The sequence below is a fragment of the Eulemur rufifrons genome, chromosome 29 (assembly GCF_041146395.1).
Source record: "Eulemur rufifrons isolate Redbay chromosome 29, OSU_ERuf_1, whole genome shotgun sequence".
NCBI classification, from domain to species: domain Eukaryota; kingdom Metazoa; phylum Chordata; class Mammalia; order Primates; family Lemuridae; genus Eulemur; species Eulemur rufifrons.
In genome coordinates, this window is record NC_091011.1 from 75955894 (window position 1) to 75973799 (window position 17906).

At 36.1% G+C, this 17906-nt stretch overlaps 1 protein-coding gene across 1 annotated transcript; it reads left to right on the top strand.

Moving 5' to 3' along the window:
• The first annotated feature begins 5048 nt into the window (after nucleotides 1-5048).
• Nucleotides 5049-17897, top strand: LOC138377415 (hyaluronidase PH-20-like). Its single transcript, XM_069462308.1, has 3 exons — nucleotides 5049-5999; nucleotides 6439-6528; nucleotides 17391-17897. Exons 1-3 carry the CDS (start codon nucleotides 5049-5051, stop codon nucleotides 17895-17897), a joined length of 1548 nt encoding a protein of 515 aa, XP_069318409.1.
• Nucleotides 17898-17906: the final 9 nt, after the last annotated feature.

Here is a 17906-nt window from a genome sequence, read left to right on the forward strand (position 1 = left end):
CTCCACTCAGTATCTGAGCTTTAACTTGGCAAAAGCTGATGTAATGGTTTCCCCCGAGTCAGGCCTGCTGAGCTTCTGCTTGCAATTTTTTGGGGTTCCGTACACAGATGTGACAAGATAAAGACCGACATAAGGCCTCTCAAATCAGAACCAAAAACAAAATTCCAAGCAAATTAAATGTGGTTTCTCAAGGTCACACTCCCTTTAGCTCCTTAGGGGGTATCCCCAACCAAACCAGGTACTGTGATGAGGCAAAGCCAAGTGTTCCGCCAGGGCAGAACCCAGTGTCTTAAGGGATAATACCTTGGGCTCATCACATGAGAATCCACCATTGACCCAATATCTTCCAAGCCAAGTACCTGTTTCTGACCCTGCAAGATAAAAGCCCCTCGAGCCAGCAGTGCCTGGTCAGCAACCAAACACTGGGATCTGTCCCTGAGTTAAAATCTCTCAGGCAGCTGTTAGACGGGACCCTGATGGTAGTTGTGGCCAAGGGCTGATGTGCTATGGGAAAGACATCCACACTAGACTTTTGCCTCAATTGGGGTACCAATCATTTGTTATTAATAAACCAGACTGAGGTCTCCTTATTTAGTGCAGCAAAGCCAGACACTGGAGCCGGGCCGGGTGTTATAGCAGCAGAAAGAGGCATTTTTACTGCAAGGTGCCATGCAAGGAGAACTAGCAGCTAGCACTTAAAACTCAAACTTCCCCATGATTTACAAGCCAGGGTTTTTGTTTTCTTTTGTCATTTCTTTTCCTATAACCAGGAGCAAGCTAGACGTCAGGCAAGGCTGGCCCAAAAAGGGGATGGGATATTCTGAATTTTGGCGGGGGTGGGGGAGGGGAGTAGGTAGATTCAGGAATTTTTGGATCAGTGGAAAGGAAGCTTAAGATGAGTGCGACAGGTCACCAAATTTCCATAAGGGAAAATTTAGTACAAAGAATGGCAATCAGAGTTCAATTCCTCAGTTCGCTTTTATCTGCGTTTTCCATCCAGTATGGTTGTCTGAAAAACAACTCAAGAACATATGCTAAGATGCCATCTTTCAGTTTCCATAGGGAACCAAAACTCCTGAATCTGGCTAGGTTGGAGGCCATTGTTCTCATCAGGTTGCCCATTCATTTTCAAGGCTAGCCAGGTGCCTGGAACATCTCCTGAAAGAACTCAAAAGTTTTCCTTTATTTTCATGGCTTGAGGGACCTAGCAAGTCCCTTAGAGCAGTTCCTGCTTGGTTTTGGTTGCATGTTTTCTGCTTTTGGGGATGCTATACTGATCTCTTAAATTTTTTTTCGAGATTCTTAGCTTGGATTCACTGTCACTTGTACCTAGAGGTATAAATCAGCCTTTGGGTTGAACTTATGAACAAAGTACCTTAGAAATGATACACATCCTACCAAATGTGATTAGGATACAAGGACAATAAACTTTGGGCCTGCTGCTCGTGTGGAATTTTGCTTTTTATTTTTTCCTGTTAAAGAATGATTCCCACAATATTTATAGAAGTAATTTAGATACATTAAAATTACCTGCAGTATCCTGAGGCTTCTTGAGGCTAGAGGCTATTGGCTTAGTATTGTAACAATGCCTAGATCATGTTAGTTGTTCTGAGGACTGCAGGGAAATGGAGACTGAGGAGGTGCCTTGTGAAGACTTAAACCCTAGGACTCTCTCCTTTACCCCTCCCCCTTCAGTAATGTTATGATCTGCTTTCACCAAAGCCATAATCCTGCCTTTATCAATATTTGTTCATATTTCTGAATTTTATGTTTATATTTATGATAAGTTATATACAAAATCTCTAACAATTTTAATGGTAAGAGGATTGTATCTAAATTCAGTTCTTAATTTCATAGAGGTATATTCATAGACTCCTGGGAAATGGGGATACCAAAAGGTAGATTCTGGGGACAGTCTCTTAACTGACTTCTATATCTCTTCATTGTAATTCTCTAGGGAGAAATCATTTGTTATGGAAATAAGGCATTTGTTGTGGAAAAGAAGAGCAAAGAACTAAGCCAAGAAATTTGGCTCTTTTCTTTTGGCTTTTTCTGTCTAAGACTCCCTTCTCCTTACCTCAAAAATCCCAATATTTTCATAACATCATGTTGTATACCTTAAATATACACAATAAAATTTATTTGAAAAAAGTCCAATCATCAACTCCTCTTTTAGAAAATAAAACAAGAACCCCTTTTACAAGCATCCTGGTGAATAATATGTAGAGAGGTTTATGGTTCTTTTTCTTTCCATTGAATAGAAGCTGAATTTCAAATCTCTTCTGGCAAACTAATTTCTAGGAAGAAATTTTATTTTGTTCCCACTTTTTATTTAAGTAACGATATGATAGTTGGATGAAAGCAAAGGGCTGGACAAGGTGGCTCACACCTGTAATCCTAGCACTTTGGGGGGCAGAGGTGGGAGGATCACTTGAGGCCAGGAGTCTGAGACCAGCCTGGAAAATAAAGCAAGAACTCGATCTTGACCAAAAATTTAAAAGTGAAGGGAATGTGCTGGCGTGCATTTGTAGTTCCAGCTATTTTGGAGGCTGAGGAAAGGGGATCACTTGAGCCCAGGAATTTGAGGTTACAGTGAGCTATGATCAGGTCACTGCATTCCAGCCTGGGTGACAGCAATACTCTCTCTTTCTCTCTCTCCACCCATATATATATGTATATTTGTATGTATGAATATATGTGTATATATATATGAAATGGATGCTTAGAAAATATATATATTCTTTCATATGTCTGAATTTTATCAATTCCTTAAGCATGTACATACATTTTTTAAATACCTCAACATATAGTGTGTATTTTACTTTATTTCACTTAGTATTTTAGACAAAAATCTTTACATGTTATTTAATTATCTTTATAATTTGTTCTGATACCTGCATAAATTCCCTCAGGCTGAAATATACCATATTTAAGAATTTATCATTGAGTATTGAAGTTCTTTTCTTATTTCATAGATGGCACTATACATAGTGGTGAATACTACATATGTGCATATCTACAGGTAGCTACCTAATTATTATTACAAAATAATTTGGACTTATCACCAGACAAGGGATTCTTTCTTCAAAGGCTTAGCTAGCATGTATGCCTGTGATGAAATTTCTTTACAATAGGAATAAGAGTTTAATTTTTTTTTTTTTTTTTTTGAGACTAGGTCTCACTCTGTCACCCAGGCTGGAGTACAATGGCATGATTTCCAAGGAGATGAGGTTTTCTATTAGTTTCTCTATTTAAATAGGTAAAGTTCTCTATTTGATACTTTAAATAATAGGAAGATGCTATCTTAGATGCTAACTTCAAGTGCTGTCCCCAATTTTGTACCAATTCTGTGCCCCCAAGACTTTGTCTTGGATTTACACTAAAGAGATATTTCATTCAGTCAATTTTCAAGAATAGAAATGTCCATTCTTATTTAAAGATTTCTGTGGGTAGAGATCTTCTCAATGGGCTCATTCTGCCCCATGTTTTTCTTATATAAAATGATCCTGAGGAAATAGATTTGAATGTCAATTTCAATAAGATTAGCCCACTCCTGCCCTGAGATACAAGGAAAGTTAATCCTTTATTCCATTTCTTTCTCCCACTCCGTGCCACTCAGGCGTTGGTGTTAGTAGTTGGTATTTAAAAGGAGTTAGTTTTTTTTCCCAAATAATGTTTTTAGGTGAAGATTTTCTCAGGCCTGAGGGAGAAAGTTTATAAAGGTTTAAAGTAGCTTTAGTTACTTTGCGTGTTCTAAACATGAGGGAAAAAATTAATTATTTTCAAAACATTAGACTGTAATGGTTATAAGATTTCATTTTATTCTGACTATGGCGTTGTCTTTAGAGAAATTTATTTTTCAGCGATGAGAATGAATGGATAATTTGCTAGAGTAAAGACACAATTCTGGAAAGAATGTTATAATTCTTGTTGTACCTTTACATAGTGGTATGCTACTATCTAACTGAAAAGAAAGTTCTAATTTCCTCCCTGAATCACAGAACATCTAAACGTCTTTTTGTAGGTAATTTTTGCAAATACCAAATGACTCTGACCATTTTATTATACCACAAAATGGTACCATACAGCAAAAGTGTGTGCTGTAACACTTCACTTTGTAAATATCAGAAGGATAACACAATCTCACTTATCAAAGAGTATAAAAAGACCAAAATCTATATATTGCTTTTCTTAAGCTAGGCTAGAATCAATCCTTTCCATAGAAGATATAAGGAAGTAAAATGTTTTATTAACTTAGAGTACATTACTGTAAGACTTGATCAAGTAGTGCTCCAAAGAGCACTTGAACTTCTTTGGTGGAGTTTTTGGTTGATTTAATAAGTTCAAGCAAACTTTCGACTTACTACCTCTGGCAGAAGTGACTTTCCCCTTCTCCCTACTGTCCCTCTTTAAAAAGAAAAAAGAATATGAAATTACACAATTCTGTGAGAGGCTGTTTTCAATATTTAGAGACCACTATAAGGTGGTCTGTCAAGAAGCAATAAATGAAAATAAGAGATTCAACTTTGAATTTATTTTCATTCAATGGGATTTTGCCAAGGAATTACTTGGTACAGCATTCTGCACACCTGGGAAAGCAAAAGGAAAAATAGCTACCTTCACTGCTCTGTAGGCTCCTTAAGGATTTGGGAAGATGAGACAAATGTTAACCATTGTAGAATTTATATCATAAATAAGAGGAAATAATTTTATTGATTCAAACATGAGTAGGTCCTCCATTTTTAAAAATTGAACTCCCTGCACATAAATTTGATAACTTAGTAAAGCTTACAATCTTTATTATGAAATGAAGCATAACAATATATTCTGTTTCTTTTTTTCAGTTATAGAGATGCAACTTGCAAAACATTCCTGAAACATGAAACAAGAATAATATTTAAATATAATATAATCATTATACCTCTTTATCCATCAAAGTGGCTTCATTTCCCTCTCTTTCATCTGTTCTCATATGCTGCATCAAATATTGGGTAAAAAAAGTATGTAGGAAGAAATAAGTGTTTTTATAGGAGTCATTACTCTCTGCAATGAGAGTGCTAAGGTTCAAGCATATCTTTTTTGGGAGCTTTGATGACTCCAGTGGAGCATACCAGACAGTGTTCACCTTCCTTCTGATTCCATGTTGCTTGACTCTGGATTTCAGAGCACCCCCTCTTATCCCAAATGTGCCTTTCCTCTGGGCCTGGAATGCCCCAACTGAACTTTGTGTTGGAGCACTTAACGAGTCACTAGATGTGAGCCTCTTCTCTTTAATAGGAAGCCCCCGAAAAGATCTCACAGACCAAAATGTTACAATATTTTATGTTGATAGACTTGGCTACTACCCTTATATAGAACATTCAGGCACGACTGTGCATGGAGGAATCCCTCAGAACATGTCCTTACAAGACCATATGGACAAAGCTAGGCAAGACATTCTTTATTACATACCAACAGACCACGTGGGCTTGGCTGTCATTGACTGGGAAGAATGGAGGCCCACTTGGGCAAGAAACTGGAAACCTAAGGATATTTACAGGACTCGTTCTATTGACTTGGTTCGACAAAAAAATGCAAGCCTTAGTGTCGCAGAGGCTACCAAGATAGCCCAAAATGAATTTGAAATGGCAGGAAAGGATTTCATGCGAGAGACTTTAAAATTGGGGAGATTACTTCGGCCAAATCACTTGTGGGGTTATTATCTTTTTCCTGATTGTTACAACCATAATTATAGACAACCTGGTTTCAATGGAAGTTGCTTTTATATAGAAAAGAAAAGAAATGATGATCTCATCTGGTTGTGGAAGGAAAGCACTGCCCTTTTCCCATCAATTTATTTGAACACCGTAATGTCTCCTACACAATCTGCGCTGTATGTGCGAAATCGAGTTTATGAAGCCATTAGGCTTTCCAAAGCACCTGATGCTAACAGGCCACTTCCGGTTTTTGTATACGCCCGCCTAGTTTTTACAGATTCAACTTTGAAGTTCCTTGAGAAGGTAAGTAAATCTGGTATGAGGGCAATGAACTAGTGTCTACAAAAAGTATTTAGTGAAACTTATTATTTTTGAAGGGAGTGAAATCTAGCTTTTAATATATGTACACAAGTAGTTCTACATCATTATATGACTTCAAAATAAGAATATATTTAATCTTTAATGATCTCTTAGCAAGCATGGAAAATTAGATAATAGAGACAATGTACTAACTCAGTTTCTTTTTTTTTCTTTCATGCTCTTGCTCTCTTGTCAAGAAAAGTAATTAAAACAAGAAAAGTCTACTTTTTATAGTAAGGCAATGGCTATGTAAAAGATATAAATATAGTGGAAAAATATTTGAATTACTATTATTGTGTCAGCATGCTTAGCTGTGGTGGTACTGTCCCATGTACAACAATTTTATTTTATTTTTATCTGATAACTCTATCACATTTTCCAGGATGACCTTCTGAATACACTTGGTGAAACTGTTGCTCTGGGTGCCTCTGGAATTGTAATATGGGGAAGCCTTAGTGTACTGCGAAGTACAGTAAGTTGAACTGGTAGAAAATAGATGAAAATATTTCTACCTTTAATGTTTTCAAGAATTGTTTTGGTATTGAATACAAAAATAAGTAGTACTATGCATGGCATGTAGTAGCAGGTGCTCAATAATACCACCTGAATCAAATATCTTGGATTTTTGTAGTTGCTGTAAGGCAGAAATACTGTACCTGTTTTCCAGTGAGGAAACAAATTCAGTGACATTAACTGAATTTCTCTAGGCTGCATGACTATTAAGTAGCCAAACCAAGACTATGATATCAGTTTTTTCACATGGTGTTTGGTGTCAGAAAATAGGTATCTCTTCCTTTAGTTTCATTTCTTTAATTCTCCACATCAGGTCTTTATTGCCCACCTCTTCAATTCTCTTGGCTCAATGCAAGAGTAAAGGTGTCATAGTCACTGCTAAATTGGAGCTGAACTTTCCCTTCTCTGATGGATGTGGAAATACTAATGAACATGCCGTGGAGAATGTCAAATTATGCTCATGGCCCAGGGGTCCTATCTTAGGACCTGTAGAGAATAAACTTTATACTCTAAGATCAGAAGAGACCTTTTGGGAAGAATTATATTCATCTCTTGTCCTTCGGATACAATAGCCATAGTCTTACTTCATTCAGAAATACTTACAGCAGTTATATTCCGGAAATTCTTTCAAGGTAATCTGAGCCCTTCTGTCTATTTTGAATAATTCTATGTCTCTAGTTTGATCTACAATAAAAAGAAACAACAGAAAATATAAGTTCAGAGAAAGGTATATGTCCCTTGGTAAAATCTTTTATGTCAGAAAATTATTTTAAAATTATAATTCTACTAAGTATTTTCCTAATTTTTATTAGTTGTTTTCCCAAATCCATATGCTTTCTCAATGGTCCTATTATTTAAAAATGTATAAATATTTATAAATTTTCCATACTATTTTCTTTTCTTTTCTTTTTTCTTCCTCCCTTCCTCTCTCTCTCTCTCTCTCTCTCTCTTTCTTTCTTTCTTTTTCTTTCAACTGAGAACTCTACCCTTACTCTGAGGAAGAGTCAGTCAGGCATTCCTCAATGAGTAGTATAACATGATATACAATTTAAGTGTTATATTTGTTTTTTAATGGCACTTTAATCTTAGATTCACAGTCCATTCTACTATCACACCTCCTAAATCATCTTCACTATTGTTAATGTCAGGGACAATCCTTCAACTTTAATATGACTATTTTCTACTATCTTGAAATTGTCCCTTGTATATTCTGTTTGTATATATTTCTGCTACATTTCCCAATTTGTGTTCATTTTGAATGCTAGCTTTATCATTACTTCCTTTTTATTCTATGTCATTTCTAATCAGTAGAGTCATGGATTACTTGTCATGTTTCCACTCATTTACTGACATCTTGAGAAACCAGTAATTGCAGGTTTACTTGTAGTTTAGGAATAGACCTAAAACAAATGTAAGTGAACTATTTTCCTTCATTTCATTTTATCAGATCTAGTGGTATGACAGAGCCAGTTCTACTGGTCCCAGCTTGTAAGACCTGCTTAATAAATATTCAGGAATTTTGTGAGCCAGTTGTTAAATACAGCCATTATTAAAAATTAAAGAAACTTAGAATTATAGAAAATCATAATAAAATAAATTATGTTAAAAACAAAGGTAATAAATTCTCAATATATTTATTATTTACTTCATTTTACTATTATCATGCTCTTGAGATTATTTACATCTGTTGTATAAGTGGAAATACTATGTAATGATGTGTTACTCTACACCTTATTGCCACACTGTGTAGTGGCGGTATACTCAATTCCCAATTCTGCATTCAGTAATGTTAGGTTGGTATCTTGAAACTGGCCATAGTAGGAGTATTTACACCATGGATATATGATATATGTGTAGAGGGCTGTTGAGAAAGTATACAGCCCTGTAATATGAAAAATAGTGTTAACAATGGCTGGATGCTTCCCAGACAGCCTATATATATAAACCAGGCCTTATCTATTAGACAGTCAGTTTTAAGACCTTTCCATAGACTATATCTTATGTAGGCTAAAATTCTCAAAACATTTTTATCCCTTTACTCCTCTTTCCACCTAACTCTTGTCTCTGTGGAATTGAGGAAGCAACTGCAATGTTAACTGAACTTTTATAAATTCTCACATCTTTGGTATGGGACCATAGCATTGAAGAATATTGACAAAGACCATGGACTCTTGAATCTCATGAGGGCTTAAAAACAATAAAAAAGCAAGAAAATATTTTATGTCATAAGTGTTATACAGAACATTAAAATAGACAGATGTGAGAGAGTTCACAAGAAAAGTATCCAAGAAGGGTATTGTCTAACTAAACATGCCATCTGAATGACAAAATGGAGTCAATCATGTTAAAAATTGGAAGAAAGAGCATTCCAAGCAATTTGAAATGAACCTGCCATACTAAATGTGAAATAACTCCTATGTCTAAGGTAGAGTGGGTGTGGGAGGGTTGTACAAGAGGAAGGAAGGGTTATACCATGTCAGGCTGTGTACAAGTCAAGAGAAGAGGTTGAATTTTATTCCAAGCACCATGCAAAGCTATTGGAGGGTTAAAAATATGGGTGGTATATTAGTTTTCTGTTGCTTCCATAAAAATTGCAACAAACTTAGTGGCTTAAAAACTAGAAATGTGTTATCTTATAGTTCAGTAGGTCAGAAATCCAATGTGCATCTCAGTGGGCTAAAATCAAGGTATCAGCAGGGCTGCATTCCTTTCTAGGGAATGGTTCTTATTTTCTCATTTGGGTTGTCAGTAGATTCAGTTCCTTGTGGTTGGAGCAATGAGATCTCCATTATCTGGCTGGCTGTTGCTAAAAGCCATTTCCTGACTTCTAGAGGCCAGTACATTCCCTAGCTCATGGCCCTTTTGTTCTGTCTTCAAAGTCAGCAATGGTGACTTTGAATCTCTCCTCCTCCTCGTGTCTTATCTTTCTAATTCAGCTTGAAAAGTTTCTACACATGTAGACTCATGTAATTAGATTGAGCACATCCAGATAATTCAGGATAATCTCTTCTCAAGGTCCATATCCTTAATCACATCTGCAAAATCCCTTTTGCCATGTAAGCTGACATAGTCACAGGTTCTAGGGGATTAGGGTGTGAATGTCTTTGGAGGCAATTATTCTGCCAACAGTAGATGACATCATCTCAAGGAAGGTAACAAGAAATAGATTGAAGTGGAAGCTGTCAAGATTCCTTGACTTGCCTCCCAAGCTACCACCACTACTTCCTTTGGTCTGCTGAAGGATTAACAAAGCCAGCACACTCAATGGAACTATTGATCATTAACATAAGTGACTATCTTCAATGTTTTTAAAAGCACAGTGTCCAGGTTTTAGGATACACTACTCTCAAGATGAATCATTTCAGTTACTCATCACTCATAGTCTATAAAATTTGTGAAAGAGCTGTCACTATTCATCTGCAATTAGACTATATGTAACATTTACATAAAATATACTCAGTTGGACCTGTTTAGTTGTTTTCAGTCACCAATTTAAAAATCACTCCTAGATTCCCCAGCAAGATGACTGACTAGATATTGGTTGCTAGATCATCCCAGAAAGAAGAAAAAGTTTCAGGTGAAAAAACATAGCCCAGGTATGGTTCTGAGGGAAGAGTGCCAGAACCTATTGGAGATCCCAGAGGAAGAAGATGCAAAGCAGAATAAGGAGCAAGATTTCAACAGAGATAGACCTTTGAGGAACTTCGAGTCCCATGCAAAGGGTAGGTGGTGGTGTTTATTTTTCTTCTTCACACACCTATGCCAGTCTTCTGGCTCCTGAATTATTGAAGAGCTCCTCTACCCTTACAAGCCCTAGTGCTGCTGCCATCAGTGAAGTGAGAGCTTCTTAAGAACAGAGCACAGGGCTGCCAGCCTGCTCTCTGTTGCTTCCCTCCACCACTGACCCAAGCCAATGTGGTGGGTGCCATATTTCTTGTGCACTCATTGTGTGCCTTTTTCCTCTCCAGGGAGCCTTAGCCTTTCAGTTTCCTTGTCACTGCACCCTGCACAAATACTTCTAACCACCTGCTTAGACTGTGACAACCACAAAGGTCCAAGGTGACACAGGAGAGCTGCAGGATTCCCCACAGTTTTGTCTGATAGGATTGGATATACTTATGGGACAAGAAGGTTACTTGAACTACAAAGATTTTTTGGGACAAAGGAAAATGGAGTGTGACTGGCCTTGTGGGTTTGGCCTGCTGCCAGGGGCAAGAGGTCAGAGGAAGATCTGCTGGGCAAGGAGAGTGAGAACAGAGTAAACACCACTCCCACTGGTTGGACTATGAATTTGAGACTGCCGCAGCCCCACAAGCAGATTCTTTGGTGTGGTGGGGACAACTCTGCCCCTCCCTGGATGATTTCCCCAGTGGCCTGTGAGCCAAGTCCTAACCTTTGCTGAGACAACACTTTCACCTGCATTTGGGGGGTTGGGCCAGCCCAGCCCTACCAGGCTTTGCCCCTCCACCTGCCTTAGTAGTGGCAGAGCACAAAAGGGGTCCTCTGGGAGTTCCAGAGCCCCTCCCACTTCCTGGGCCATCCAAGTGCATCTCCTGATTGACTATGACCGGGCATAAGTCCCACAAACACCACCACAGCTGACTGTTTCTGCATGCCCCATCTACTGGCACAGAAGTCAACTTGTACAGCCCATTACATCATTTACTGATTCAATTGCACACAGTTTGGCTGACTCTCATCCTCAAGTGCCACCTATTGACCTGGAGATTAAAGTGGACATCCCAATATATTTCATACTCTTAGAAGTGCACAGGGCTAGGGAAAGACATAAGATTTCAAAGATCTTCATCTCCCTATCTTGACAGGAGGCAGAGAATCTACCTTCACACTTAGTACACCATTGCTATAATCTATAAATAACCAGCATTTGAGAAAACCACTACACTAAGGCTATCTGCAACCAAGGTATTCGTTCACATCCTAGGTGCCCCCACCAAAATAAAATAACCACAAACAAAGTCAAAGATCCTTACTCAACATATGGTACAGTCACATCCTTTAGAGGGAGGGGGGAAAAAGTTCAATTGAAACATAATTGAAAAACATAAAGAGATAGCCTTATCAGATGAGAAGTAAAGAGTGCAAGAATTCTGGCAGTATGAACAAACAGAATGTAAAGACTCCCCTCAAAGGATCACACCAGCTTTCTAGCAATGGATCCAACCAAAATGAAAATGTGGAAATGATAGATAAAGAATTAAAAATATAGGCAGTGAGGGAACTCAGTAAGAGCCAAGAGACGATGGAAAACCAACTCAAAGAAACCAGAAAAGTAATTTAGGTAATGGCTGAAAAGTTTACTAAAGATATATATATATACACACACAAACAGAACTTCTAGAAATGAAAATTCATTTAGAGAAATATAAAACGCAGTGGAAACTTTTAAAAACAGACTAGACTGAGAAGAAGAAAGAATTTCAGAGCCTGAAGATAAGGCTTTCAAATTAACACAGTCAGTCAAAAGTAAAGGAAAAAGAATCAAAAGAAATGCACAAATTCTGAGAAATATGGGATTATATAAAATACCAAAACATAAGATTCATAAGTGTCCCTGAAAGAGATGAAGAAAAAGAAAAAAGCTTCAAAAACCTATTTGAGGGAATAATTGAGGAAAATTTCCCTGCTCTTGCTAGAGATTTAGACATCCAGATAAAATAAGCTCAACAAACTCCTGAGAGATTTATTGCAAAAAGGACATCACCAAGGTACATAGTCATCAGACTAGCCAAAGTCAACACAATGGAGGAACTCCTATAAGTCATGAGATGAAAATATCAAGTAATTTACAAAGGAAATCCCATCAAACTAACAGCAGACTTTTCAGTAGAAACCTTATAATCTAGAAGGGATTTGGGTCCTATCTTTAGTCTTCCTGCAAAACTAAGTTTCATAAATGAAGGAGAAATAGTCTTTCCCAGACAAGTAAACACTAAAGGAATTTTTTACCACTATAATAGCCCTACAACAAATATTCAAAACTTCTCTAAACATAAAAAAGAATGATCAATACTCACCACTATAAAAACACTCAAAAGTAAAATCTCACTTTTATTAAACAGTAACACAAGGGAGAAAACAAAGCAACTAGGTAGCAATCTATACCTAGATTGGATGATGAATGGAACAGTGTTTCACATATCAATATTAACATTGACTGTAAGCCTTTGAAGTGCCCCTATTAAAAGATATAGATTGGCAGAATGAATGAAAAAAACACAACTGAAATATCTGCTGTCTCCAAGAAACCCATTTAATTCATAAAGATTTTCATATATTCAAGGAAAAGGGGTGCAAAAAATACTCCACAGAAATAGAAACCCAAAGCAAACAGGAATAGCTATTCTTATATCAGAAAAAACAGACTTTAATTCAAGAATAGTAGAAAAAGACAAAGATGGTCATTACATAATGATAAAGAGATTGATTCAACAAGAAGATATAAAAATACGAAATATATATGCACCTAACACTAGAGCTTCTAGACTCATTAAAAACAAATACTACTAGACCCAAGAAAAGAAATAAACAGCACCATAATAATAGTGGGGGAATTCAACACTCCACTAATAGAACTATACAGATCATCAAGGCAGAAAATCAACAAAGAACACTGGACTTAAGTGGGACTCTAGAACAAATGGATCTAACAGACATTCACAAAATGTTTTACCCAGAAACTACAAAATATACATTCTTCTCATTAGCACATGGAACATTTTCTAAGATAAAACATATATTAGGCCACAAAACAATTCAAAGCAAATTTTAAAAAATCAAAGTCAATATCATGTATCTTCTCAGATTGTAGTGGAATAAAACTAGAAACCAATTCCAAGAGGAACTCTCAAAATATTCAAATACATAGAAGAGAAACAATCTTGTGCTGAAAAATCTTTGGGTCAATGATGAAATCAAGATGGAAATAAAAATTTGTTTTGAATTGAATGACAATGGTGACACAAGTTACCAAAATCTCTGGGATAAAGCAAAAGCAGTGCCAAGAGTTAAGTACATAGCAATAAATGCCTACATCAAAAACACAGAATGATCACAAATTATCAACCTAATGTCACACCTTAAGGAAGCAGAAAAGCAAGAACAAATCAAACCCAAAACTAGCAGAAGATAAGCAATAATAAAGATCAGAGCTGAAGTAAACAAAATTTGAAACAAAAAACATTACAAAGGATCAAATCAATGAAATGAAAATTGGTTCTTAGAAAAGAAAAACAAAATGGATAGGACACTAACTACATTAATGAAGAAAAGAAGAGAGAGGATTCAGATAGGCTCAATCTGAAATGAAAAGGGAGACATTACAACTGATACCATGGAAATACAAAAGATTATCCAAGACTACTATGAACACTTCTATGCATACAAACTAGAAAATCTAGAGGATATAAATAAATTTTTGGAAGCACACAGCCTCCCAAACTTGAATCAAGAAGACATAGAAATCCTGAACAGACAAATAACAAATAGCAACATTGAATGAGTAATAAAAATATTTCAGCAAAAAGAATCCCAGGACCAGATGGATTTATAGCTAAATTCTACTAGACTTTCAAAGAAGAACTGGTAACTATCCTACTATAACATTCCAAGAGATCAAGAAGGAGGGAATACTCCCTAACTTATTCTATGAAACCAGTATCACCTTGATACCAAAGCCAGGAAAGGATACAACAAATAAAGAAAACCACAGGCCAATATCCCTTATGAACATAGATGCAAAAATCTTCAACAAAATGCTAACTGAATCAAAAGCACATTAAAAAGATAATTCACCATTATCAAGTGTATTTAATTCCAGGGATGGAAAGATGGTTCAATATTCACAGATCAATAAGTGTGATTCACCACATAAATAGAATTAAAAACAAAAATTATATGATCATCTCAATAGATGCAGAAAAAGCATTCAATGAAATCCACATTTCTTCATGATAAAAACCCTCAATAAAGTAGGCATAGAAGAAACATACCTCAAAATAATAAAAGCCATATGTGACATACCCATAGCCAACATCATACTGAATGAGGAAAAGTTGAAAGTACTCCCCCTATGAACTGGGACAAGACAAGGATGCCCACTTTCACCTCTTCTATTCAACATAGTACTAGAAGTCCTAGCCAGAACAATCAGGCAAAACAAAGAAATAAAGGACATCCAAATCAGAAAAGATGAGGTTGAACAATTTCTGCTTGCTGATGATATGATCTGAATGTACCAAATCAGTAGCATTTCTATATGCTAATAATAGCCAAACTGAGTAGCAAATTAAGAACTCAATACCATATATAATAGCTGCAAAACAAAATTAAAATACCTAGGAATATACTTAACCAAGGGGGTACAAGGTCTTTACAAGTAGAACTAAAAAACACCGATGAAAGAAATCATAGATGACACAAATGGAAAAACATCTCAGGCTTATAGATTGGAAGGATCAATATTGTTAAAATGTACACATTGCCCAAAGTGATTTACAGATTAAATGCAATTCCCATCAAAATACCAAAATCATGTTTCACAGAAGTAGAAAAACCAATCCTAACTTTCATTTGGAATCAAAAAAGAGCCTGAATAGCCAAAGAAATCCTGAGCAAAAAGAACAAATCTGGAGGCATCACATTACCAGACTTCGAATTATAGTATAATGCTACAGTAGCCAAAATAGCATGGTACTGCTATAAATGTAGACATATAGGTCAAAGGAATAGAATAGAGAACCCATAAATAAAACCACATACCTACAACCAACTGATTTTGACAAAGTAGACAAAAACATACGCTAGAGAAAGGATACCCTATTCAATAAATGTTGCTTGGAAAATTGGAGAGCCACAGGCACAAGTATGGAACTGGATCCATTTCTTTCACCACATACAAAAAGTAACTCAAGATGGATTAAAGACTGAAATATAAGACTTGAAGCCATAAGAATTCTCAAAGAAAACCTAGGTAAAACTCTTCTGGACATTGGCCTAGGCAAGTATTAATATTTATGACTAAGATCCCAAAAGCAAATACAGCAAAAACAAAATTAATAAATTGGAGTTAAGTACACTAAAAAGCTTCTGCACTGCAAAAGAAAGCATCAACAGAGTGAACAGACAACCTACAGAGTGGGAGAAAATATTTTCAAACTATATCTGACAAAAGACTAATATCTAGAATCTATAAGAAACTCATCAAATCAGCAAGAAAAAAACAAAATTACCCCATTAAAGAGTGGGCAAAAGACATGAACAGACATTTTTAAAAAGAAAATATATTAATAGGGGCCAACAAACATATGAAAAAATACCCAGCATCACATAATCATAAGGAAAATTAAAATTACAACCATAATAAGATACCACCTTACCCCTGTGAGATAGGCCATTATTAAAAAGTCAAAAAAACAATAGATGGTGTGGATGCAATGTAAAAGGATTGCTTATACATTGTTGGTGGGAATATAAATTAGTAAAACCTCTATGGAAAATAGTATGAGTATGGAGGATCCTCAAAGAACTAAATGTAGACCTACCATTCGATCCTGCAATCCCACTGCTGGGTATCTACCTAAAGGAAAACAAGTCATTGTATAAAAAAGAGACCTTCACTTGCATGTTTATTGCAGCATGATTCACAATTGCAAAGATATGGAATCAACCTATGTGTCCATCAACTTATGAGTGGATAAAGAAAAGGTGATATATATATATATATATATAATATATATGAACACATTCATATATCATATATATAATATATATATATCATAAAATACTACTCAGCCATAAAAAGGAATGAAATAATGAATCCTTCTGTAGCAACTTGGATAGAACTGGAGGCCATTATCCTAAGCGAAGTATCTTAGGAACAGAAAAACAAATAAACTCCTGTTCTCAGTTGTAAGTGGGAGCTTATAACTGAGAGTTATAAGTGGGAGCTAAGTGATGGGTATGCATGGTTGTCATACAGAATATTATAATGGACATTGAAGACTAAGAAGGAGGAAGGTTGTGAGGAGGATGAGGAATGAAAAATTACTCATCGGGTACAATATACACTATTTGGGTGATGGAAACACTAAAAGCCCTGACTTCCCCACCATACAATTCATCCATGTAAGAAAAAACCATTTGTACCCCCTAAATCTATTGAAATTTTAAAAATAATTTTAAAAATCACTCTTTTCAATGCTGTTTAAACTTGTTTGACAAATGTGATGCTTATTACATTTATTTATAACTTATTAAGGGTCAACCAAAGATATGCTAGGCCTGGAGTTAAGAACTTTTATATGTATCATATCTTTTCATCTTCACAACAACCCTATGAGGTAAGTGCTATAATTACCTTTATCTTATAGATAGTGAAGCTGAAGCATAACCAGGGTAATTAATTTGCCCAAGTCACCCAGATAAGAAAGTAAGACTTAGAAAGCTTGAGAAATTCCCAAATTCATACAGGTGGTCACTAACAGAACTGGTACTCCAATCAGATAAAATGGACACCAGAGGCCATACTCTAACATGAGTAGTTTATAAATTATTAAGGAAGATCGAGGCTAGGGTATGTGAAGCCTCAACTGCTCAATTATTCAGTGACATGAATTGGCACTTAACAAATGTTACAAAAAATAGTTGGAATATTATTGCCTGTTAAGGTACAAAAGATAAAATATTCTCTACTCTTGCTGTGTCTATTCTTTTGTTCTTCCTTAAAACATGTTTATTGCAGTGAATTCATACATGAACTAACTTGTCCTTTCATATTGTGACTATCTTATAATTTTACAGAAACCTTGCTTGAACCTCGAGGACTACATGCAGACTACACTAAATCCCTACATAATCAATGTCTCCCTAGCAGCCAAAATGTGTAGCCAAGTGCTTTGCCAGGAGCAAGGTGTGTGCATAAGGAAAAACTGGAATTCAAGTGACTATCTTCATCTAAACCCAGCAAGTTTTGCTATTCAAATTGGGAAAGGTGGAAAGTACATTGTGCATGGAAAACCCACACTTGACGACTTGGAAGAACTTCATGAAAATTTTCACTGCAGCTGTTTTACCAACTTCTCTTGTTCCACTAGAGACAGTGTAAAAAACATTAGTGCTATTAATGTGTGTGTTGCCGACGGTGTTTGTATAGATGCCTATCTAAAATCAGAACCCGGCGATCTATTTTCCGGCTCAAATGAAGAACCTTATTTCTTTTCCTATGATGTCTCATCCTTCACACCATCTACCACAGTGCTCTTTGTTAATATTTTGTTTCTCATCATGAATTCTGCAGTGAATTTGTAATTCTACCTG